The sequence below is a fragment of the Sebastes fasciatus genome, chromosome 9 (assembly GCF_043250625.1).
Source record: "Sebastes fasciatus isolate fSebFas1 chromosome 9, fSebFas1.pri, whole genome shotgun sequence".
Classification (NCBI taxonomy): Eukaryota; Metazoa; Chordata; class Actinopteri; order Perciformes; family Sebastidae; genus Sebastes; species Sebastes fasciatus.
The window spans coordinates 33098819-33126271 of NC_133803.1; the positions used below are offsets into that span (position 1 = coordinate 33098819).

The window sequence follows — 27453 nt, forward strand, 5'->3', positions numbered from 1 at the left end:
GTGAACATTATTTCTGCTATTGTTTTCCCGTTGGTGTGATATGTTATTAAATGAACCAGCCATTTATTTAACACACAATATAATTATACTATATATATCACTGATGTCCTTCTTATCTTCCCAAACAGGAATTAAAATCCACCATTATCTTGCTATTGTACTGAAACATTAAACAGAAATGATGTACAATAATACACAATGCATAGCGAATGGGATACAAGGGGAAAATATACTGTGAGTGTACATGTATATGTTCCCCTGGTATCCCATCCTGTATGTTTTATTTATACAAATAAAAGCAAACTGATGCACATATACGGTCTAAACTAATGCATAAAGCACCAGAAGAATTGACCGGGGAGTACAGAGTTAGATTTGTATTCGTGTAAAATTAATCTAGTGGAGCCGATGGGAGGGTTTTAAGCTTATTGCAGTATTGGATCATGGGACCCAAAGTAGAGGGAAATTTATCAGATAAGCCTCTTACTGTGTACTTTATTTTCTCAGAGCTCAACAACAATATTCGGTCACTAAACCAGAGCGAGGATCTGGGGGGTCTCGACAATTTCCTGTCGAGGAAAATCCTCACGACGAGCCAACGCCGATGCAAATGTAGTAATTCAGAGTCATTCAGTGAGAAACACAAGAAAGGATTTGTTTTGTTTCTTACTGAATGAAATCTAAGTGGAACGCCAAGAAAGGAAATAAGCAGCCTCAGCACCGGGCTGTAGTTCTACAGGCAGTAAGTGTTTGAGATGGAGATTTAAGATTTCAGAAGGACCAGGATTCTGTTAACTAGGATCAAAATAATATATGTATGTGTAGTTCTACTTAAAAAAAAAGTGTGGTAAACCTACAATTAGTGGTCGTGCACTTTAACAGAGAGTGTGTTTGTGCAGTGAAGCGTTCTCGCAAAAGGTCGTTAGGTGCACTTTGACTTAACGAGGTCCAGCGGGGACGTGCAATCATCAGGAGGCATGTATACATTTTATTTAGCTGGAAACAATCTGCACAAAGAGACTAAAGAAATACACAGTACACACTGTTAGATTCATATATATATATATATATATATATTTTTTTTTAATTGATTATATATATATATGTGTGTGTTTTTGTATGTGTATGTACTGTGTGTGTATATATCTGTGTGTATATGTATATATGTATACAGTATATGCAGTATATATATATACATATATATATATATATATATATATATATATATATATATATATATATATATATATATGTATATTGTATAAAATAGATTTTATTTTATTTTATTCTTTTTAATTTCTTTTTCTTTTTTTACTTGTGTATATTCTTTTTATTTATTTATTTATTTGTATATGTATGTTTTTCCTGTATCTATATTGGCTTATTTTATATTAATATTATGTTGTAATTGGGGACATTTGCAAATGTTTGTTCTGTTGTTTCAAAATGAACAAAAAAACAATAAATATAGTATTGAAAAAAAAAAAGATATATTTATTTACTTACTTATTTATTTATTAAACTTTTTTGCATGGCGGCGATCAATCTTCATTTATTAAGGTATCGGCAACGCTCAGGTTCAGGCAAGGTCAAAAAATAATTATTAGACGTGTATAAAACAATCGTTTGTTTAATAAGAGATTAATGCATATGAATTGTCAAAATTACAATCCAAACATACGTGAGATTGCAATAATATATCTTTGATATCTTCTGATTTCTTTCCCCCAAAAGGGTGTGTGGCTTTGACTTTAAGTGAAGTACCCGTAATGAGCCGGTCTGATGTATACCTTGTTCTCATTGTGCCTTTAAGGTGTGAATACTTGTTTTATTTCATGTACAATAAAGATCAAAATGTTTTGTTTTTCTTGTTTTTATCATCTGAATTTTAAGTAGTCAATAAAATATGTATTTGTTAAACTGAATCAATCACATGAGGTGCTTTAATGAATGAAATCCATAATTCATCTGTTTTTCTCTTCATGAGTTGTTTTTTCCCAGTTGGCTAAAATTTTTAGTTTTAGGAAAACAATAATAATAATATCCATAATGTGGAGCAAGAAGCTCTTTTTTTAGGAAAAGTTAAAGTGAGTGAAGTGGAGAATTTTGAAAAAAATAAATGCCTGAAAACAAACCATTAAGATACGCTGCAAGTCTTTTAAATTTGAGACAACCAAACTTTACTATAAAGGAAAGTTTAATCCAGTTTTGCTGGAATAAATGTATGATTGTTCTGATTAATACAGAAGGCTCGGAAGAGAAATATACAGACTAAACAGGATTACATGCAGAGGCAGAGAAAGATAAGAGAATATTTGATGTGGACGGAGCTAAAAAAGGATGATAAAACAAAAGACCAATATCTTTAATTCTTGTGTTTTTCTCTCGTTAAAGGACGACAAACGTACCTACATGTCGGCACTGAAAGGATTAATTGGAGGGCAGTGAAATAAATACAAGGTGAAGTTATTATGCCCGTCATAGACACGTGGATAGTCAGAGATTACTCTGCTGCAGATTCTCTCAACTGAACTGTAATTTCGTACGGATTAAAAGAGAGATCCGTTTTATCTTTTGAGCTGAAAAGTAAACTGTCTGGATTGTCCTCTCTGGTCTACGGGTCTGGAGCCTTTATTTCTTACCATCTTGTGGTCTCTGTGTGAGTCGTTATCTGATCTGACGATCAGCAGGACATCATCATCATTTGGTTTCCAAACTCGTAACAAAAATGATTGATATGATTTTGATCCGTCACTTACATGGTTAAAGATTAAGATCATAGTCGGAAGAAATCAACATTGACTGGTAGGAGACAGGAAAGTCAAAGTCACACGCTTTACGCAACGTATCCTCGTTCAACAGTTTGCATGATATCTTACGAAAAGTTATTCCTCATTTTTCGTGCGTTCTCCTACGAATGTCCAGCAACACGTGTCAATTACTGCTCGTTACATGCACACAGTCTTTTCAGAATAAACTTAGTTAGGTTTAGGAAAAGATGGCGGTTTGGGTTAAAATAACTACGGAAGTGGCGTTACTTAAGTACGGAAGATATATGACCAATAAATCAACGTTGACTTCTGGTTTCACACGGGACACGAACGCTGATCTCCTGGGTGAAAGAGACTCGTCCATCCACCCCGACCTCCTCCCTACACAGCGTTTCTTGCTCTTTATACTTCCTGGTTCACGATTTTGTGTGATGTATACGAATTACAGTGCATTACTTTTCAGAAGTATAACTACGAACTGTGTATGAGAACAGCCTGAGATAGCCATAAGTCATTTTGTGCTCTTGTTCTTCCCGTTGTTTTAATCTGTAACTGTGGTTAAAGGAGACTCCATAACATGGAAGCCCATTTCCACCAATATAAGAAAAGAAAAAACAGTCAACGTTGGGCATAATAAAAATAAAAATTGTCATGGTATATTTTGACTTATTAAATCTACTGTGACTTACTGTGAGTATTTCTATTTTTTATCATGTCTAACTCTTCTTTTCCTGGCATTAATGGGCCTCCATATCATCTATTTGTCTTTTCTATTTCACCCCTCTGGCGGAAACTAATATTCATCAGTTTTTATTCATTTTTTGACATCCTCCTGGATCCATCTTCTCACATATGTCCACATTATATGTATTATTTTTTTGTCATATGGATTGTCTATGTTGTATTTTCATTATGTTGTTTCTCTGACATCTATTGCACGTCTGTCCATCCTGGAAGAGAGTTAAGGTTTGTCCTTATCAGATGAGAGGGTCGCACCGTAAAGGACAGAGGGTGTCGTATCCTGTATAAAGCCCTCTAAAGGCAAATATGTGATTTTGGGACGTACAAATAAAACTGACTTGACTTGACAAAGCTGAAGACACTGAATCACCTCCAGCTCCGCGGTTATCTAATAACATGTTTCCATGTAAAGACTGATAAAAGATTATGGGGGTCAAAAACCACCCTAACCCTCCAGATGCTTTATGAGCAGTCTGTCATCAGACCCAACTCACATCTTACACCAGGAGTACCAACTTTTACCTTCCAGCAGGAGATATAGAGTCCCACGGCACGGATTGAACCGTTACAAAATTCATTCTTGCCGATGTCTATTAAACTCCTCAACAACTCGTAACATAAAGCTATCACAATGACAGTGCACTATGGTTAGACAGTGCAATGTGTTAAATTAGGACAGTGCAGTGTGTTGCATCTGTGTGGTATTGGGCTGTTGTCTGTGCAATATGGGCAAGACGGTGGACGGTGCGGTGCACTGCCTGGGTGCAATACCTGCTATGGTGTGTGTGATGGTGTGTGCCATTGTGTACGTGGACTGTGTATGTGTTGAAACATCTGTTTTGTGGAACTGTTTCCCTGTCTTGTGTGGAATCGTTTGTTATTGTTGTTGTTCGGTTTGGTGTTTGTAACTGCAGTTGAACGGAGTCCAGGACAAATGTCCCCACGGGGACAATAAAAGTATATCTTATCTTATGTTATGTTATCTTATCTTATCTTAAAATACAGTTTTGGGTGGAATCACAGAACGTTGTTTCAGTCTCTTTCCTCTCTGCTCACCAGTAGGTGGAGCTTGTCTCCTTCGGCTGGAGAGAAAGCGAGAAGGAGGGAGAGAGGGAGATGATTAAAGAGAGAAGAAAGACAGCAAGAGGAGAGGCAGAGAGATGGAGGGAGAGGGAGGGATGGAGAGGGAGAGGGAGGGATGGAGAGGGAGGGAGGGAGGAGAGAGCAAGCGTCAGCACTCCATGCGTTAAAAGGGCAGATGGTAACCGCGGGTAACTGAGGAGCAAACCACTCTGCTGGCCACGGAGCAAGAGATCAGCGGAGAGGAGGAGGAGGAGGAGGAGGAGGAGAGCGAACACATGCAGCGCAGCAGAGGAAGCATCTGAGAGGAGGCTGATCGAAGACTTCTTCTCTTCTCTTCTCATCACTAACAAGAGACGAGGACAGAAAACAAAGACACTGAGAGGAGATGGGCAGAACAAAAGTATCCCTCCCATCCACTTAGAGACAAAGAGGGAGGGGGAAACCGGAGAGATTGTGAAGTGAGGAAGAGAGCGAGGCAGCGGACGGCAGATAGTTAGAGCAACTGATCAATGAGACGCTGAGATTTCGGGAAGACTCAGCAAGAAAAAGAGCGAGGGGAGTCAATGACAAGGAAAGATTGATGAATGAAAGATGGGAGCAAAACATCTGGAGATGTAAAAAGAGAGAGAAATATTTAAAAAGGCAGAGCTAGAGGGAGGAGGAAGAAGAAGAATAAAAAAGACATTTAGACAACGACAAGGAGATGAGAGTGGAAGCAGAGGAGGAGCAGAGGGTGAAATATTTAAAGAGCTGAGCAGAAACTTAGAGATTTCTTTATTTCTCTTCTACTTTATAAAACAAGGAGGAGGAGGGACGCCATGAGGAGAGCGGGACAGAGTTGAGGAAGACTTTTTTCTTCAAAGTGCAGATAGGTATCTGAGTGTATGAAACCCACTCGAACCTGATGGCGTGCTACTACATTGTGATCAGTTCCACCCACCTGCGTGACGGACAGCTGAGGAGCATCAAGGGGGTGTTCAGAGGACCAATAGGAGCCAGCGGACAGAGAAACACGGTAAGGCCTCGTTGTCTTTCTGTCTGAGTTTGCTGTGAGACAGAAAAAAAAGACACATTGAAGAGGTGCTTTTATTTTGAAAAGTTTCAGTGTGTTTTTGGGGAGTCAGATCTTTGACTTTGTTTGGACCAATTTCAGCTTTGAATCATGCCTTTAATCAACATAAACGAAGAAATAAGTGTAACAACAGTGCGAATAATAATGCTGAAAAACAGGATTTATCATTAAATGTGTAAAAAATGCAAGAATAGTACAGCACAGTGCAGTTATATTAGCTGATCTGACTCATTTCAGCTCTGAATAATGCGTTTAATTAACATTATTCCAGTTTAATGCAGAGTGCATGTGTGTTTTAGTGATTACTTTTCATTTTCTGCATCTAAGAGAAGCCAGAAAGTACAGCTGCAACCTCTTAAGTCAAGTTCACATTACACAACATCTCAGTACTGTTCTCACTACACAACTTGCTCTCTTGTGATCGGGAGTTTTTAAGTGGTTTTCACATTACATGACGTCCTCGATGAGGTCTCCAAACTATGTTTTGTCACGAAAAATCAAACGAGAAATACACAGTAAATGATGTGATATGTGTGAGACACATTGATGATGTTATTGTTGGCACATGTGTTCATAAAAATAGCCTGTTTCAACCGGTCATCTCCAATCTGGTCCCTACGCCCTCCCACTCCTTGAACTCCGTTGGTTGTCACACTCACAGCTGAATGAAGCCAGCCTTCTTTAAAGTGGAGGATTTAGATACAGCAGCATGCTTTTGGGACGAACTTCCCTCTCTCCAGCAAGGAATATATATATATATATATATATATATATATATTAGGGCTGTCAAAGTTATAACGCGTTAATATAAATTCATTTTAATGCCACTAATTTCTTTAACGCATTAACGCAATAGATCTTCCGGAGGTTATAGGGGGCTCTGTTTTAAAGCTCGAGTGAAGATACTGATAAAATATGAAACTAGAAAACCTAAAGAATCCATCGGTACTAACCATGTCATACTAGCTTGTCATGAAGGAGGTTAAATAACGCTCCAAACTTGGTGACAAAAAACTGGAATGGCCATTTTCAAAGGGGTCCCTTGACCTCTGACCTCCAGATATATATAAAAAAAAATCAGGGCTAAAGTCGTGTAGTGTGTACTAGGCATTAGTCAGATAGCGGTCGTTTTGGTCTAAAGCTGGGGACACACCAAGCCGACATCAAAGAACCAGCGGCGACGAAAGCCGCCAGTTTAGTCGCCACACGTCGCCTTTGTCTTGGCCGACAAGTCACACTCGAACACGCCGCAAAGACGACAGCCGACGGCCAGTTAGCACGTACGTTCTGCTCCTGCATGAGAGGAAATAACTCTCCACACCAGCAGGCGGCGGTAGTCTGTATTCAACACTTAAAAAGGGAAACAGGAAGACCGAGATACGTTCATGAAACAAAGCTGCGACCCTTTCCCATCACTCTCACTCACCACTTAGCTTCATTCCAGATGTTCATGTGTTTGTGAAAATATCCGTGTTTCCTCAAAACTTCCGTTTCTCTACTCGTGCACTGATTCGTTTAAGCTGAACAGCCAATCAGAGGGATTTCTCTCACCGACGAGCTCCGCAGCCGATTCAACACGCTGAATCGGCCGAAAAACCTCCGACACGGTCAGACTAGAGCTGACGGTGCTGGACACACCGAAAAAACAAGACTGACGCTCACTGACGGCCACAAACTGTCTGACGGCCGACTGTCGGCTTGGTGTGTCAGGACCTTAAGATTTCTTTATTCGATTAGTCATTTTTTATGCTTTTTCATGCAACTTGTTTCCAAGAAACTTGTGAGCACGTCTCTGGTGAACACCAGATTTAAAGTGGAGAAAGAAATACTGAAAGCTGATGAATATTAGTTTATACCAGAGATTCACACACGTTCACGCCAGACGGACGAATTATTCCGTTTTCTTTCCTGAGAATCAAAAATAAAATTAAAAGTAGGCCTAATTAACATACAAATGCTGTTGCAGCGTACTTATTATTTTGTTATTTTCATTAAAAGTCACCAGAATGCAGAAAACAAAGTCTCTGAAAGTCAAATTTTCTGGGCTCAAGGTTGGTGAGTGTGAGCCAACGCCGGTTTGCTTGTTATCTGGAGCGTTTGTTGGGGAGCGGAAAAAATCAGGACTAAAGTCGTGTAGTGTGAACTAGTCAATTAGCGGTTGTTTTGGGCTAAGATTTCTTTAGTTAATTAGTAATTTATTTCTGCTTTTTTCATGCAACTTGTTTCCAAGAAACTTGTGAGCACGTCTCTGGTGAACACCAGATATAAAGTGGAGAAACTCAGTCGATTAAATAAACAAACGTCGAGTGTTAGTCGAATAAGAATTCCTTCTGCCCAACCAGAGACTCATTACCTCTAAATCAGCCTCTCTGAAACCCCTCCCCCTCGGTTGATTGTCAGGTCCTTAATCACTGTGTTTGCTCAGTTAATTAATTGCCACTTCCATTAGGTTAATTGAGTTGGTATTGGAGGCAGACAGATGCAGATGGGGGGTTGTGGAGGCCCCCCTCTCTCAGACTACACTAAGAGCTCCTCCGGCTCCTGTTTTCTACCTTTTTAAGTGTTCGATGTTGGAGGTCAAGAAGTCTCTTCACATATACATTTATCCTTTAGTTTGACACGATCGCTCTTCTGTAACAGGACGTTCACACACGCTTCACGCTCATATTTGTTGGTAGATTTCAACCTAATCTTGTTTCACTGTCCTTCTAGTCAACACATTGTAATGAGCTGTCACACATTTTATATCTGTTCAAAATGTACCTTAAAAGGAGATTTGTCAAGTATTTAATCCTCTTATCAACATGGAAGTTGACAAATATGCTGCTTTATGCAAATGTATGTATATATTTATTATTGTAAATCAGTTAACAACACAAAACAATGACAGATATGTTCCAGAAACCCTCACAGGTACTGCATTTAGCATAAAACAATATGCTCCAATCATAACATGGCAAACTGCAGCCCAACAGACAACAACAGCTGTCAGTGTGTCAGTGTGCTGACTTGACTATGACTTGCCCCAAACTGCATGTGATTATCATAAAGTGGGCATGTCTGTATATTTTCCTCGTCTAAATTTAGCGCAAGTTTGGAGCGTTATTTATCCTTCTTTGCGACAAGCTAGTATGACATGGTTGGTAGCAATGGATTCATCAGGTTTTTCTAGTTTCATATGATGCCAGTATCTTCACTCTAGCTTTAAAACTACATGTTTAATGCCTTAAAGAAATTAGTGGCGTTAAAAATAATTTAACTTTCACAGCCCTAAATAAAGCACATTGGATTAGGTACTTCTTGAAGTGAAATCTAATTTTATTGTGTTAAAAATACACCTTGGTGACAAGTTAAAAGCTTTAAGTTCATTAAATGTGAATGAAGATGAGTGGAGAGGAATGACTTCAGTCCCGAAGCTGTGTGGGAAGATTGGAGCCGGCCAGATGAGTTAGAGGCTTCTTTACTTTTTTCCCTCATAATCTAAACTCCAACTAAACCTTGTACTTCATTCTGCCTCGTTCTCCCTGAACGTTACAGGCAAACATAATTACAGCGAGTCCTTGTAGAGGCGCGCCAAATATTCCTACAGGCTTCAAAGAGAGACATCAGATGAGACGTCAAGTAGGTTGTGTAAGGGCAGCGCTATAAGCTCATTACACATAAAACACCAGCTACTCCCCTTTTTAAGATGAAATCACATTTACTCATTTGCATCGTAGTCTTCATCAAACTTTAAACCAAAACAATCATAATTACAGTCATGTATTGATCATTAGGAATAAATTAAAAGCATCATTTTATCACATTGTCTCTCTCTTTTGCCTCGTGCAATATCACCGTCAGATCATATTTCACTTCTACTCGTGTCAATACTTTTAATAAGGGCCATACATCATGAATTATGGCGGCATGTCACGGTGAAATGTTGTGGCTATAGGTCTGTGTGAGTGACTGCCTCGCGGTAAAAATCAACAATGCATCTGATTTAAACTGCAGAAGGAACACAGTGAAGCCTGCAGCAGCTCTGAAGGGCTCTGCAGGCGTAACCGTTTGTGTTTTTATTAAAAGAGCAACCAAGAAAAAGCATGAATGCATAAAATAATACTGGTATAATACTGGTATTTATGGCTTAAAATGAAAACTAATGGGGCTAATCATAAATCTGGATTACAACAGAACTGAGAAAAGGTGACCGAATCTCCCGCTGTAATCTGGTAACGCAGAGCAGCAGGAAGCGTTTTTAAGCCTTTTGGCAGCGTTTCATTCTCCTGAGGAAATGCTGAGTGAAACGCGTGGCTCTAATCAGAGTTCATAAAAAGATCCTGGATCATATTCTTATGGACTGTGAGTGTGCGGTTACTTTCACAAACATTTGTGGTTTACTTTCCCCCAATTTAAAAGTCAAACTACACTAGAATGACGCATAAAAGCTTAAAAATCAGCACTAGGGCTGCAACTAATGATTATTTTATTGGTTAATCCATTAGTTGTTTGATCTATAAAATGTCATAAAATGTCCATCAGTGTTTCCCAAAGCCATCAGAAGGTCACACAATAACACAAACTAACTAACCGATCGATGCAGCGGTAGACCAGCGACTCCCCTGTTCTGAGAGGGAAAATTACTGTTTTTATGAATGGAGTCTGGTGGCGTTGAAGAGAGCGATATAACGGCTTCAGTTCCCCGTCAGAATCGGCTGTCTGATAGCGAGGTCAAGCGGCTTTGGACGGGAGCAGCAGAACAATGTATTTTAGCCAGCTAAAAAAATCAATATCTAAAAACAGAAAAATGTGTGATTAATTTGCTATTAATCAGAAAGCCCTAAAACTAATGAAAGTACTTTTCTAAATGAGTGATATCGAATGTTGTTGCCGGCAGACTTTCTATAACGACGTCACAACTGATGCTGTTTCTTTTCTAACCAACACTATAGTTGAATTTCTCATTAAAGTCTGTCAAAGGAAAGTTGAAAATAGACTTCTCTAATTGTGTAAATGACAAACTGATGAAGTCATTATAGCACCTTAACATGTTTCAAACTTCTTAACTGATCTCAGGAAACATACGGTAAAGTTTCCTCTGCTAACACGATACCATAAATACATGTTCTTTAATTACCCGCTGAAGAAAACGCAGGCGTTCTCCTCAGAGGCACGTATTCAACTCCGTTCGTCACCTCATCCAAGAATAGAAATTTACATCAAGAGATTTAATTTGCCAACAACCACACATGACTACATATCTCCATGCAGTCACCTTGGATCCCTCACACACCACAGCTAATTTTATCTCCCAAGTTCTTTAGCGGCAGGCAGGTCTGATGAAATTGCATGAAACGATCGCGTCTTAAAAATTCAAATAACATGCTCTGTGCATGGGAAATGAGAGAGATATGTTTGCACCAGCACAAAAGGATTGCACAAGAGAGACATGAGCGGGAAACGGGCAGCAGCAGCCGAGTCTGGAGCCAGAACAGTGTAAAAGTGTAAGAAAGTGTGGAGATCTGTGGGACGGATGAGCGTCTGCAGCTTCCTTTTATCTGCAGTGACTCAACTTCAGACATGTTTATGCAAAGATGTTTTCATTTTTAACATCTTTTTTTCTCACTCATGTTCAAAATTTCACCTTAAATACAGCTAAAGGAACTTTACGTCTTTACGTTAAAGCATATAAATACAAGAGCTTTTACTTATTTCTGTTCCAGGCAGCCGATACTCTCTGTTCATTACTGTAAGGAATTCAAATTCAACATCAAGTCTGTATTTTGTTTTTCAGCGTTACATTAAATGGAGATTGATATGAGAAGCGTTTCCTCCCACTTACTGAACACACTGTTAATTGTGTGTGTGGGAGGGATACTCTTCCAGTTTTTGAAGACATTTAGCTCGTTTTTTAAGGGTTGAATTAACTTATTTTAAATCATTTTGCACAAAAGAAGGTGCCAAATAAATTAATGATCCTCACCACAATGATGTAACTTCTGCAAAAATGGATAACTGAAAGGGATAGTTCAGTGGGGTTGTATGTATACTCCCGTGTTCTGAGAGGTAAAATTACTGTTTTTGTGAATGGAGTCTGGTGGCTTTGAAGAGAGCGATATACCGGCTTCAGTTCCCCATCAGAAAGGGCTTTCTGACGGCGAGATAAAGTGGTGAAAATAATCTAAATATAGCGTACACTTCAACTGATATAGATTTTTTTTTAGGTGGTTAAAATACGTTTTTATGCTGCTCCCGTCCACAGCAGCCGCTTTACCGTGCCGTCAGACAGCCCTTTAAATTAACTGTTTTTGTGAATGGAGTCTGGTGGCTTTGAAGAGAGAAACGGCTTCAGTTCTCCGTCAGAAAGGGCTGTGTGATGGCGAGATAAAGCGGCCGTGGACGGGAGCAGCAGAACAACGTATTTTAGACACCCTAAAAAAAATCAATATCAGTTTAAGCGTACGCTATATTTAGAATATGTTCACTTAGAACTGTCTAACATGACGTCATATCCGTTCCGTATCCTTCAACCAAAACAAACCGCAGCGAGCTGAAACGAGAAAGTAGAAAACAGCGCAGGGTCTGCCTGGATACGACCTGCAACCTCACATTTTAAAGTGGTAAACACTACACATCCAGTACAGTACGGCTAGGATTCATTGCCAGGAAAAGCAGAGCTAGGATTGCGAGTAGCAACACAGTTTCTTTCCTAATAATCTTTATTTTCTGTGATTTGAGTGAACTGACACTTTTTAACCGCCTACATCTTTAATGTGAGGAACACCTGGACATTATAACGTCCAGTTCAACCCACCGCAACGTGATCTTTTTCTGTTTCGTAACTGCGTCTCAGGCTTAACTCTCACATCCTGAAACGTTTGGCACGTTGTTGTTCGACAGGTGAGCGTTTAGCTGCTGCAGAGAGCAAACACATCTCACGCTGCATGCTGATATCACCCTCTTCTCTCCTCCTTAATGGAAAATGAATCATTCTAACACCCTGAATCAAATGTTGTTTTTTTCTCTCTCTACCTTAATTGCTTGAATGTGCCAGAGATATTTGGGCACGTTGCCTGTGTTCTCTCTGTGTTACTATTCCTGCTGTCGGCGCCGCTCGTCTCACTGGGTGGTCCAAAAGTCTCCAATTTATTAAAAACAACATTTTAAAATCATTCAGCGACGTCGTGCATCCTCTTGCTCTTCATCTTATATATGTGTGTTTTTGTAAATCAGGTAGTTCCGCGGTGACATTAATTCATGACAGCCCACCAGCTGTCAGGGAATTTTTCACACCTTTCCCAACATCAGCGAGGCCAGAGTAGTGTTGCTGTAGAAACACTGATTCCAGTAAATAACGATGATTTTCGACACCCTACTTGGCACAAAAACGTTGACATCAAATTCCTTCTGAGCATGTCGTTTTTCTCTCAGTAATATTATTTGTTTTTGGAGGCTTCCTGTGCCGGATGTGTGAAGTGTCGCTCTCGAGGAAGTGATTTGTTTTAGAGAAAAAAATCCTCCATCTCCAGCAGTAAAAGAAGTTAACCCTTTACCATTCCAACCTCTTTTTTAGAGGGGTAGAGGAAGTTCAAGGGGAGATAGATAGTCCGCAGTAGATGTCACATAGAAGTGGTGTGCATCATCTGAAAGATGGAACCTAAAGATCAATTTGAGATGCAGCTCAGCACTGGGAAGTTGTTGCAGCAATTTTTTGGGTTGATACCATTTGTTACACAGATTTGATGCTAAATTTAACAATTTTTTTCACTTAAGAATTGATAAAAATGATCAATAATCCCTCCAAAATACCACATTAAGACACCAAGACCTTGAGGAACACCATAGAAAAAGCCATGCTGTGATTTGGGATCAAAAACATTTTGACATTTGGAGATTTCTGCAAGAATTGCATTTTTCAGGCGATTGGAAGGGGATGCTCTAGGTCTCTAGTTTGATCCATCTATCCTCTGAATGCTCTAGGTCTCTAGTTTGATCCATCCATCCTCTGAATGCTCTAGGTCTCTAGTTTGATCCATCCATCCTCTGAATGCTCTAGGTCTCTAGTCTGATCCATCCATCCTCTGAATGCTCTAGGTCTCTAGTCTGATCCATCCATCCTCTGAATGCTCTAGGTCTCTAGTTTGATCCATCTATCCTCTGAATGCTCTAGGTCTCTAGTTTGATCCATCCATCCTCTGAATGCTCTAGGTCTCTAGTTTGATCCATCCATCCTCTGAATGCTTTAGGTCTCTAGTCTGATCCATCCATCCTCTGAATGCTCTAGGTCTCTAGTTTGATCCATCCATCCTCTGAATGCTCTAGGTCTCTAGTCTGATCCATCCATCCTCTGAATGCTCTAGGTCTCTAGTCTGATCCATCCATCCTCTGAATGCTCTAGGTCTCTAGTTTGATCCATCCATCCTCTGCATGCTCTAGGTCTCTAGTTTGATCCATCCATCCTCTAAATGCTTTAGGTCTCTAATCTGTGGCTGTAAAGTTTCATGATGCTGTGATTATCCTAGAGGTCACCACAGGTCATTTTATACAGTGAGGTCAAATTACAAAAAAAATGGTCTCACTACAATGAAATGTCTCCTGTGGGGACTAACATCATCACACATGAATACAGTTGGGCTCATTGGGTCCACAAGAGTCTCAGCTTTACAGTGAGACCGAATGTATGTAATTCATAGACTGTTTAGGGACCCCAGTATGCAGAAATATTCATATACACCATTTTAGAATAGGCGACACATTTATACTGCATTCAAAAAACGTGATTATCATAAAATTTAGCACAATTTTGGAGCATTATTTAACCTCCTTCACAACAAGCTAATACAACATTGTTGGTATAGATGGATCCTTTAGATTTTTTAGTTTCATATGATACCCGTATCTTCACTCTAGCTTTAAAACTGAGCCCACTACAACCTCTGAAATATAGAATAGTGTCCAGGCCTGCCACCGGGCCCGCCGTCGGAGCATTAAGGGGTTAACTGGGTTTTATTTTCTTTATTTTCTGTATTTAGTGTCGAGTGCTTTCAATTAAAACCACAGGTGCTGCTGACGGCCGCGCAAAAGCAATAATGTCCTTGATGCCGCAGGGTTACGGCGCAATATTCTCACTAGGAACTATCGGCTATTTGACATCAGGCCTAACAACACCCTCGACAATACTGCACTATAACCTGCTGCCTGTTAGCCGCTAATGCTTTAAACCTGAGCGTGTGTGTGTGTGTAGAGAGAGAGTGTGTGTGTGTGTGTGTGAGGTTGGAGCTAGTCGGCAACAACATGGCTCCTCGCTCCATAAATTAGCGCCGATGAGGACACTCGGTGCATGTGTGTGTGTGTGTGTGTGTGTGTGTGTGTGCATTCGATGACTGTACATGCACGTGTGTGTGTGTGTGTGTGTTTGACAGTAGCGGTCCGTCTGGGTTCAAGCATGTTTCTCCGAGTGAGTGTGTTCAGTGGTTGTGACTTACATGGCGAGTGTGTGTGTGTGTGTGTGTGTGTGTGTGTGTGTTCAGTAGTTGTGAGGACATGGTGTGCTTCATTGATGTGTGAAACATCAGCTATGACTGTGGAGCCATCTGCTCCAAAGGGACAGATAGAGTGCAAGTGTGTGTGTGTGTGTGCGCATGGATTTTCTTCTCTACGCATGAGAGTGTTTTAGTGACATAGCAGCGTGTGTGTGTGTGTGTGTGTGTGTTTCTGACACTTGACTGAACCAACACGTTTTTTTGGTGCATGTGGGACATCGAGAAGTTTCAAAGCTAAAATATCTCCTGAATTCTTTCAAACACTTTTTCTGTCTGTTAACATTTATTCATGTTTATATGTGTTGGTCTCTTTTTATTCATGAATCGCTCAGTTTTAAAGCTAGAGTGAAGATAGTGGCATCATATGAAACTATAAAACCTAAAGAATCCATCGGTACCAACCATGTCATACTAGCTTGTTGTGAAGGAGGTTAAATAACGCTACGAAGTGAAGCTAAATGTTGGCGAGGAAAAACTGTCAAGTCCATTTTCAAAGGGGTCCCTTGACCTCTGACCTCCAGATGTGTGAATGTTAATGGGTTCTATGGGTACCCACGAGTCTCCCCTTTACAGACATGCCCACTTTATGATAATCACATGCAGTTTGGGGCAAGTCATAGTCAAGTCAGCACACTGACACACTGACAGCTGTTGTTGCCTGTTGGGCTGCAGTTTGCCATGTTATGATTGGAGCATATTGTTTTATGCTAAATGCAGTACCTGTGAGGGTTTCTGGATCAATATCTGTCATTGTTTTGTGTTGTTAATTGATTTACAATAATAAATATATACATACATTTGCGTAAAGCAGCATATTTGCCCACTCCCATGTTGATAAGAGGATTAAATACTTGAGAAATTTCCCTTTAAGTTACATTTTGAACGGATAAAAAATGTGCGATTAATTTGTGGTTAAATATTTTTATTATTATCATATTGATTGACAGCCTTAATAATATATACATGTATATATATATATATATATATATATATATGTAATTATATTTCTTATTTATTTATTTATTTTATTTTATTTTTTTCTTTCTTTTATTTTCTTTGGTTGTTGATCCATGTGTCATCTGGGGTGGGGGAAGAGAGGAGGGGATATTTTTACGACTGGAGGGGCAGAAAAAAGCCTTTTGTCGGGCAGATATACGTACATAGTATACAGCGATTTAAAAAAATAATAATAATACTATGTTTGTATGTTAAAATGATCCCAAAATGTCCACTATTACTGATGTAAATGCTGACGATTTGCTGTTTTTATCAAACTAACATTCAGTGTTGAAAGATTTGATCACAAAAAACAAACAATGAATATAATAACAATAGTATAAGATGATATGATAAGAGTATTAAATACCAGACAAATCTCCCTTTAAGGTACATTATAAACAGATAAAAAATGTCCGATTCGTTTGCGATTAATTGCGATTAACTATTTGAATCGATTGACAGTCCTACATAGTTATGAATATTATATTCCATTTCTGCTAATAGAGCCCCGAAATGCTTCACACTGTTTCTTTAAACGACAAAAATACGTAATTTTGTAACCGCCATCATACATTTGTTTTCTGATCTGTCGCCTCGATCAGCCGGGTGTCAGCGTAACGCTGTCGTTAAAGTTTGGTCAGATTTAGGCTCAAAAACACGACCTAGTTTAGGGAAACATGGTGGTTTTCGGGTTAAAAGGTGAAGCTTAGGGGATCTTCGTCGTCATGGTGACAATAATAAACAAGCGGTTAAGATTCGGGAGCGATCGCGGTCATGCTTAAAACACAACAACACTGACAGTTGGCTGGAAACAGGAAACAAACAGCACTTAAAAAAGCCACTGAGGGACTGATTCTCTCCGCTCATACAGCTCAATAATTACACTATTGCAGAGTAAATTGTTTCCTTCCCACTAAAAATAAAACCAATAATGTCCACAGAAAGTGGAAAGCACATAAAACAGGACACGGGGCCACGACACAGGCATGATAAAACACCTGAATACATTAACATCTCTTTACGGTTATCTTTTATGTAAAGGAATAAACATTAACAACATGGCTCCCACATGTTTTTTTATAAGCTAGAAATCTAAAACAAACTTTATTTTTTTAATAGACACCTCGACGTGTTTTAGCTTGAAATGAGCCGAACCTTAAAGGCTTAATGAGCTGCTCCGCGGTCGCTCCACTTTGGGAAAAAAAAAACATGTTTTGCAAAATCCACAAGCTTCTGCTTCATGGATTTAATTTCATCTCCATAAAATCCAGCTCCCATTAGGCTTCGACAACAAGCAAACTGCTGCTGAGACTCATGACACATGTTGTTGTCACTGAATAATTACACTGTTTCATCTAAAACAATGTGCAGCATTCAGTAGTTGAGTCAAGTTCATTTTATTTGTATAACTCAATATTAGTAATTTGCCTCAGGGGGCTTTAGTTGTCTAGTTTATCTCTCTCTCTCTGAAAGGCCGCCCACCCAGAGCTCGGTTCTGCTCGAGGTTTGTACCCGCTAAACGGGGAGTTTTTCCTGGCCACAGCGCGCTCCAATGCAATGCTTTTGTTGGGTCTCTAAACTATAGAGTACGGTCTAAGACCTGCTCTATATAAAAAGCATCTCGAGATAACTTCTGTTATGATTTGACGCTATATATATATAAATAAATTGAATTGAATTGAATAGTGTTTGTGTTGTGAAACGTGCTGGAACAACGTCAAAGCCACCATTTCTATTTCCATTCAGTTGATTTGTGCTCGTCTTTGCGAGCTACTAGCCTCCCGTCCCTTTAACAATGTTACCGCGGATCCTTTAAATGTCTTAAATTAGATTTTCAGAATTTCAGGTCATAAAATGTTGTATTTTTAACTATGGTGAGTCTCAATTTTTTTCTGTGGACAGAATTCCTTCATTTGTAGGACAGTGTTGTAGAACATGCAGTGACTTGGAGAACTCTATGAATGAATAAAGTGCGGGGCTTTAATGCTGGATTATTACTATTATTTACAAATTACCACACGTTTCTTAACCTTTCTCTGTCTAAAATAAATAAAAAATTACATTTATAATGAAATGAAATGGCCATTATGAAACTCTATGTGGAAAGAAAGGGCTGGCAGCAGCAGCAGAAACGCTGTCAGTGTGGACAATCGACGCGTGGGATACGCAGCAATTCAGCGAGGCAGCCGTCATGCACTGCTCACGTGGGCAGTTTGGACAGGCCGTAAGCATTTAGTTAGCAGTGAGCTGCTGTAAAGCAACCGGGGAGCAACTTGGGGTTCAGTGTCTCACTCTACGACATGCAGACAGTAGGAGCTGGTGATCGAACCGCCAACCTTGTGGTCAAAGGACGACCCGCTCTACAGATACAGACACAGCCGCCCAAATTTATTCTGCGTCACTAGCTCTAGGCGTAGCACATTCACGCAGATGTGTTGACATTGCAGTCAGTACAGACTACATGGAGGTAGGAAGCAGTGATAAAAGAAGCTAAATAGTAAAATAAAATAGTCAAGAAAATAGTAATAAGAGTAAAAACTCAAAGAGCATCAGAGTGATTATTATTCCACGAGGACGGAGCCGTACATCTGATAAGTTCCAGATCTCCAGCTGTGAAATGAGGATAAGAAAAAAGATAAAGAAATAATAAAGAAGAAAAAATCAAGAAAAAATCAAAAACCTTTAATTGGAACGTCATTGAGCTACAGGAGCTAGAGGAGCAGATGTACGCTACGAGAGGAGGCCGGACTCCGTCTGTCTGCTGGCGTCGGTCAGCCATGATGTCAGCCACAACATGTTGACCACGACTACCTATCTGCTGTCTAGAAGAGACAACTTCCAGACCTCTGAAAGGGTTAATATCACACACAGACGGCTGATTCTGTGAACACACATCGTCTGAGCTTTTATACCCAAATAAGCTTTGTTCTGACTCTCTCATGAGTCGTGAACTAGAAAATGTTCTCTTGTACTCATGAAATCCCCCTGGGTTACATTTACCATCACGCCACGCTCCACGGAGCAGCTCCGGCTCTTTTACATGCCGACGACCTCACAGGTTCACGAGCTCTCTCAGCGCTTCTCTGGCGTCACGCTCGCAAAAACACGTCCCTAAAAATCCACTGCGGTGGCCTTTTAAGAAGAACAACAACACCCTGAGAGATGAATGTTCTCATCCGGAGATGTTCTTAATGAGTTGTGGAGTGCTGAATGTTAAAGTATATATTTATGTAGCTACTCGATTACCATGGAAACTGAGGTAGCATGTTGGAGGTGAGTGGGCGTCAACGCGACTTGGATGAACCCTGCGAATGTGGTGGGAGGGACGGAGAGAGAGAGAGGGAGAGATAGAGATAAAGAGTCAGAGAGAAAGTGACAGAGGAAACAGAAGCAGATGGAGAAAAAGTAACACTGAGATAAAGTTTAGCTGCTGAGAAGTTTCCTCACGTTTTCTCCTTTTCATCTGCTAACCTCTTCTCTCTGAAAAACACATTTACAACTTTACTCATGCTTTCCTCCTTCCATTATAGCATCTCTCCTCCTCTCAACATCTTGTCTTTCACTCCTTTTTTTCCTTGTTTGTTGTCCTCTTCTTTTCTCTCGTTTTGAAGGAGACATATCGTGCTCATTTCCAGGTTCATACTTGTATTTTAGGTTTCTACTAGAACATGTTTACATGATTTAATGTTCAGAAAACACATTATTTTTCGCATCCTGTGTGTCTGAATAGACCTGTATTCACCTTCTGTCTGCTCTGATTGGTCGGCGTTCACAACGTGACCAAAGAGTATAGAAGCAAAGACACGAAACTCTGCTGTTATTTTGACAACAGCCACTGCCGCCATTTTGGACTGAAAACGCTTATTGTTCAACGCAGGCCATTTCAGTAGAATATGACAATAAGTAAAGAGTAATGTTCAACGAGCCGGTCATTGTTGTGAAAGAATCCCCGTAGAAGTCCTCTCATATTCTCCATCACTTCTCTCCAGTTTCTTCTTCTCCTCTTGTTTCTCCCCTTCAACAAGATATTGGCAACCTACTTATCTTTTCATCCCTCCATCACTCCTCTCTTCTCCTCCTCCACCTTTTTCCCTATTTGTTCTCTCCCGTTCCCCCTCTTCTCCTCGTTTGCAACCTTCCTCGTCTTTTCCTCTTTTCATTTATCTCCTCTTTGTTTTGTACTTCTTCTCCTCTCTTTTCCTCATTTCAACCAGACACTATGTTTTCTACTCATCTTTTCCTCCTCCATCACTCTCCTCCTCTCCTTTTATCAATATTTGTTGCTCCTCTTATCTGCTCCTCTTGTTTGTCACCTTTGTCTCCTCTCCTTGTCTTAAAAACACCTTTTGCTTTCTCCTTCCTTTCTTTTCTATCATGCTCTGTCTTCTTTTGTTCTTCCTCTTCTCATCCTTTTCTTCTTTTCTGTCCTCTTCTCCCCCCTCTTCATTAATAACGTTGCGTCTCCTCCTTCCATCCCTCCGCTCCTCTCCTCCTCTCCTTTCATCAATATTTGTTGCTCGTCTTATCTGCTCCTCTTTCACCTGTTTTCTCTCTTTGTTGCTCCTGTCATAGTTTTTCCTCTCGTTTATCATCCTCCTCTCTCTGTATTTATCTCTCTCTCCTCTCTTTGTTTCAACGAGACCTTTGCAATATTACTTTCTATTAGTCTCTCCTCCCGTCCTCTTCCTCCTGCTTCCTCCCCTTCCTCCCCTCCTCTCCTCTTCTCTCCGCTCTTCATTCTCAGTTTAGTGAGCAGTAAAAACAACGATAAAATAATAATAAAAACAACAACTGTCCCGTGATTATAAAACCATCTCCATCTGGATCTCTCACACCCTCTGACACACACAGTGAGCTGAATAGGAAGTCAAACAGAAGGCCAATAAGACACGCTCGACTGGAGGCGACTCGGCGCCGTGTGAAGGAGATAGATAGAGAGATACAGCGACACAGTGAGCGTCAACAGGAAGAGGATTCACTCCTGACATTGTGTGATCCTCGCGTCCTCGCAGTCACAGGAAAATTAGACAAATCCTTAAACAATGGTGTCGATACTCAAGGCGGTGTTGTAGTCAAGACCACCGGAACCGAGACCGAGTCATGACCGAGATTAGAGGGGTTGAAACCGCAGATATATCTACGAAGACGCCGCATTGGCCTTTGGATTGTAGGTCAGCGTCGCCGCCATATTGGACAGGGCAAGACTGACCTGTAAACACGTACTAGTGAACGGGGGAGCTGCTGTTTTTCTGGATGTAACGTCTACATTTCTCAACTGATTTCAATGAGTCGTTATTACGCTCTCTTCAAACCCACCAGACACCGTCTCTCAGAACACGGGAGTATTGATTTGGCCAAAATGTAGCATGTAGTATGCAAACAAAAGCAAAATCTACAGTATGCAAAAATACCCGGATGTCGTACTGATTGGAAAATCTCCAGTATGCATCGGACCAGTCTACCTCGCCTACTGTATCCCACAATGCAAAGCACTGGAACGGAACAGCAACAACAGCAACAACAACAGCAACAACAGCAGCAAAAAACGGCTCGTTTTGTACTTTTTTCGTAGCTATTTCATCACTAAATTCACTTTTATACAGTTTTGAGGCGAGAAATCAACTGTGTAGATTTTGAATATTGACGGTTTTACAATATTAGATGGTGAATCAAACATTTGCTCCAGTTTAGAACCTCCACAAACTTATTGATTATCTGCCTTTTTGGAACTGAAAAGCTCCACAATCGCCAGCGGGCGTAGCTCGCTTTAGAGCCAGTAATTTAACCTCTCAGAACGGGGGAGTTGCTGATCTACCGCTGCATCGATTGTGTGACTTTCCGATCTGAACTAACACGGCGTCCACAGCAGTATATTAGCTTAGTCTTTAAATTGTTTTTAGAGGCCTGAAAACGTAAAAACAATCCAGTATTTCACAATGAACAGAAAAGATTAGAGAAAAGTCAGAATAGAAGATATTTTATGTACAGAAAATGTGTTTTTGTGAATAGAGTCTGGTGGCTTTGAAGAGAGCGATATAACGGCTTCAGTTCCACGTCACACAGCCCTTTCTGACGGGGAACTAAAGCCGTTATATCGCTCTCTTCAAAGCCACCAGACTCTATTCACAAAAACAGTCATTTTACCTCTCAGAACACAAAAGTTTGAATTCAATGTGCGATTTTCGCCCATTTTTTGCATTTTACAGGGCGTGTACTTTAACGAACTCCTCCTACAGATTTAATCAGATCGACCATCTAAAGACCTTAAGGATGAAAAGTTATTAAAGGAAAAATAAGTAGCGGCAACACAGCAGCATCGCTTTAAAGACCTCAGACGTGTTTGTAGTTCTGCAGCTCCGCTGACCTGATTTCAGACTCGATCATAATCGGGGCAGAAATTAGATAAAAACACATTAATACCAGGTGTTAAAAAGGTAACTTATGCAGGTACAGAATCGTCCTCACTGCTTCAGAGGGCTGTTGACGGTTTAGACTTGGTGTTTGAGTTAAAGTTAAAGAATCAGTTAAAGGGTGAGGACTTGGTTTTGCCATTACAGCGTGACAGTTGGAGTCTTTACAAGTAAAGATGTACTGATGTGTGTGTGTGTCCCTGGGGCTGTTATGACCAGATGTGTCCCTTTTGCCCATCACTTTTTACATCGCTGCTCCTTAAACTTCATCAAGCACACACTCGTTCACACACACACACACACACAAACACACACGCAGATTGGTATTAATAAATTCATAAAGGCGATGATTAAAACCTAAATGTAAAAGACTGTTGTTTAGGAAGGTGACAGCCAGAGACATCTAATGACTCAGACAGGATGTTGTCAACAAGCTCATGAAAGTCTGTCACTTAAATATAAATGTATTCATTCACTCAGTTACAGTTATATAATAATCAGACTTCACTGCAGTCGTTTCAGCTCGATCACTTGTTTCTACTCATTTTATTTTACTATGATGGGACGAAGGATGATGTAGTTGATTAAACGTTGCTACCCTCGCTAGTCGGCACCAGAGATACTGGTCTTATTATTTTATCAATGTACACATTTAAATTACAGATTGACATATGCTTTCTCAGCTGTTGTTGTGGAAAGCTGCTGCTGGGGATGTCACCGACCGACTTTACTGTTTTTCAGAGGCTGTTGCAGGTTCAGTTTTAAAGTTAGAGTGAAGGTACAGATATTACATGAAACTAGAAAAACCGAAGGAATCCATTGGTAGCAACCATCTCATTAGCTCGTTGGGAAGGAGGCTAAATAACTCTCCAAAGAGGAAAAACTGGCACGGGCATTTTTCAAAGGAGTCCCTTGACCTCTAGGATAATCACAGCCTCATGAAACCTTACAGCCACAAACTAGAGACCTAGAGCATTCAGAGGATGGATGGATCAGACTAGAGACCTAGAGCATTCAGAGGATGGATGGATCAGACTAGAGACCTAGAGCATTCAGAGGATAGATGGATCAGACTAGAGATGTAGAGCATTCAGAGGATGGATGGATCAGACTAGAGACCTAGAGCATTCAGAGGATGGATGGATCAGACTAGAGACCTGGAGCATTCAGAGGATGGATGGATCAGACTAGAGACCTAGAGCATTCAGAGGATGGATGGATCAGACTAGAGACCTGGAGCATTCAGAGGATGGATGGATCAGACTAGAGACCTAGAGCATTCAGAGGATGGATGGATCAGACTAGAGACCTAGAGCATTCAGAGGATGGATGGATCAGACTAGAGACCTAGAGCATTCAGAAGATGGATGGATCAGACTAGAGACCTAGAGCATTCAGAGGATGGATGGATCAGACTAGAGACCTGGAGCATTCAGAGGATGGATGGATCAGACTAGAGACCTAGAGCATTCAGAGGATGGATGGATCAGACTAGAGACCTAGAGCATTCAGAGGATGGATGGATCAGACTAGAGACGTAGAGCATTCAGAGGATGGATGGATCAGACTAGAGACCTAGAGCATTCAGAGGATGGATGGATCAGACTAGAGACCTAGAGCATTCAGAAGATGGATGGATCAGACTAGAGACCTAGAGCATTCAGAGGATGGATGGATCAGACTAGAGACCTAGAGCATTCAGAGGATGGATGGATCAAACTAGAGACCTAGAGCATTCAGAGGATGGATGGATCAGACTAGAGACCTAGAGCATTCAGAAGATGGATGGATCAGACTAGAGACGTAGAGCATTCAGAGGATGGATGGATCAGACTAGAGACCTAGAGCATTCAGAGGATGGATGGATCAAACTAGAGACCTAGAGCATTCAGAGGATGGATGGATCAGACTAGAGACCTAGAGCATTCAGAGGATGGATGGCTCAAACTAGAGACCTAGAGCATTCAGAGGATGGATGGCTCAAACTAGAGACCTAGAGCATTCAGAGGATGGCTGGATCAAACTAGAGACCTAGAGCATTCAGAGGATGGATGACTTTCTTAGGTAGATTGACAATAATGTGGTTTCTGAGCAGTTTACACAACAGAAGTGCTCGCCATCTAATCGCCGAAAAATGCAATTCTTGCAGAAAAATCTCCAAATGTCAAAAAGTTTTAGATCCCAAATCACAGCATGACTTTTTTTCTAAAAGAAATGGTTAAATTTAGCACCAAATCTATGGAGCAAATGGTATCAACCATTTGATTTAAATAATTGTTTTAAGTTTCTATTCAATACGACGCCAAACCAGGAGCAAAAAGGAAAATGAATAGAACTGAGTGTACGACAACGTTAAACCATAAAAGGACACGAACCGTCTGAGAACTACTTCCTGTCTTATCTCTGTTGTTAGCTAACGTCCCGTACAAGTCCCGGACGACGTTAACAACAGATGACATGAGAGATGCCCTTGCTCCGGGGCACGTCGGCAGTGTCGTAGGCCTGCTGTTGATACCTGAGATCAAACCGGTAATTCCTCCTCCCGCTGCCGTGGCCTTTCTCTAAAGAGGAAGGAAAGATAAGTCGGATATTTTGGCACTCAGTCGGCTCTAATGACACAGCAGACGAGCTGATAGCATTGATCGGAGTGACCCCTCTGTCTCAATCAATAGAAATGATCCCATCTAGATAACGTTACACACAATCAATAGCGCTCTGTGTGTGGCTGATGACCTGACCTGTGTCTCCACGACGCTACCTGTGTGTGTGTGCATGTGTGTGTGTGTGTGTGTCGGGGGTGGTGGGGGGGCTTAAGGTCAGCCAAGGTGAGGCGTAATGGGACTCTGACCAGATCCAATCTGGGACCACTTGTGGCAAAATGAATTGGCCTCACACATCGGAAGTCAATCCCTGAGTGTGTGTGTGTGTGTGTGTGTGTGTGCGTGTACACCCAGCTGTCTATGTGTTTCTCAGAGTGTATTTGTATTATGTGTAAAGGCCATGCTTGCTGTGGAAAACTAATCTAATTTTGACAGGTTCGCACAGACAAAAGGCCACATTTATTAAAAAAAAAAAGAAGAAAATCACGCCGCAGCACATTCACGCTCGCAGGCCGAACTCATCGAATGTTTCACACACCAGCCGCCACTTTGTGGCCGTCTGTGAGAAGTGTAAAATGTCACATGATTGTGTTGTGTTGCTTCATGGAAAAAAAGCGTCTCCGTTTTCCTGCCGTCTGGTTCGTCGTCGTCGGCTTCGCGGTCGAACTCTGCGGATCAGATGACGTCTCATAACCTCAGACTCTCTCTCGGCTGCCTTTGTTGCTCCTGTTGAGCGTCTCGTCACTGATATTCCCAGCGTCCCCTGACCCGATATATACGTGGTGGGCAGGTCAAAAGATGTCTAGACAGCAAGGTTAAAACAAAGCTAAATGTAGTGAGAAGGGTTGAGGTTTTTTTAGATGTTAGGTTACTTCTAACCACAATTTCAACAGCGTTTACATGACTATAATGCATCATAAACAATAAGAATAAAGTATAGTCAGTAACCTAAAACCTCTCTGCAAAGTTAAAGTCATGTCTTTAATCAGCAGCTGCCTCCTGGCAGTAGAGAGTACAAACAAGTGAATAATTAGAGTTGAGAGTTTACACACATTTGTATGCAACGAGGAGTCGGACTGTCTTTGTTTTCAGGTCAGTTTGACTTCTTGGTCCGCGCTCCTCGGTTCTGTCGCAGCGCAGAAACAAACAAACGCACTTAATGAACAATTTAGAGTTTTCCTCCTCACCTGACCTGATGTTTTTAGACTCTAGTGTTTGAGCAGAGCTGCACACAGAGAAGGCTGCAGGTCTGAACCCAACCAGGACCTTCCTGTTGTGTGAGATGATGATATTCAAGCAGACTCAGTACTCCTTTCTTTTCTTTCTTTTGAGTATTAAATATTCACCACATGTTTCAGACATTTTTTGAATGTTTTTCGAATACTCTTCAGATATTTTTTCACACAATTTTCAAATATGTTTTAGACATTTCTTACAATTTTTTTGGAAATTTTTAGGAAAGTTTTCATACATTTTTGGGACGTTTTTTTTCGCAAATTTTCCTGACATTCCTTTGACATATTTCGGATTTTTTTCACACAATTTTCATATATTCTCATTTATTTTTCAGACATTTCCCACAAATTTTTCAAATATTTTTCTGACAATTTTCAGATATTTTTCACAAATTTTTCGTAAGTTTTTCACACATTTTACGGAAATTTTTTGGACATTCTTCAGATATTTTTGGATATTTCTTCACAAAATGTTCTTATATTTTTCATAATTTTTTCGGACATTAATCATGTATTTTTCACACAATTTTCGGACAATTCCCGGACATTTTTTGGACATTCTACAGACATTTCTTCTAATATTTTCCACAAAATTTTCATATATTTTTTACAAATTTGTTATACATTTTCCACATATTTTTCAAATAATTGATTAGTTATAAACTATTAAATCAATTGCCAACTATTTTGATGATTGATTAATAGTTTTGAGTAATTTTTTAAGGAAAAAAAAAATTTAAATTCTCTGATTGCAGCTTCTTAAATGTGAATATTTTCTGGTTTCTTTCCTCCTCTTATAACAGTAAACTGAATATCTTTGAGTTGTGGACAAAACAAGACATTTGAAGACGTCATCTTGGGCTTTGAGAAACACCGATCAACAATTTTCTGACATTTTATAGACCAAACAACTAATCAATTAATTTGACAGATCAATCGAAGATGAAAATAATCGTTAGTTGCAGCTCTCGGTGCAAACTTTAGTTATTTATGATATATTGGAAAAGCTTCAGTGGAT

The 27453-nt window shown here is 40.2% G+C and overlaps 1 protein-coding gene and 1 long non-coding RNA gene across 2 annotated transcripts in view; one reads left to right on the forward strand and one right to left on the reverse strand.

The window, feature by feature from the left end:
• The first annotated feature begins 4793 nt into the window (after positions 1-4793).
• The window catches only part of LOC141774576 (uncharacterized), a 70112-nt gene continuing 47452 nt past the window's right edge, over positions 4794-27453 (forward strand). The window contains exon 1 of the mRNA XM_074647345.1: positions 4794-5610. Within this exon, the coding sequence (XP_074503446.1) occupies positions 5500-5610 (111 nt within the window). The 5' untranslated portion in view covers positions 4794-5499. The remainder of the gene's footprint in view (positions 5611-27453) is intronic.
• LOC141774584 (uncharacterized) overlaps positions 5535-27453 on the reverse strand; it is a 142665-nt gene continuing 120746 nt past the window's right edge. The window contains exon 3 of the long non-coding RNA XR_012595382.1: positions 5535-5642. This is a non-coding gene — a long non-coding RNA (uncharacterized LOC141774584). The remainder of the gene's footprint in view (positions 5643-27453) is intronic.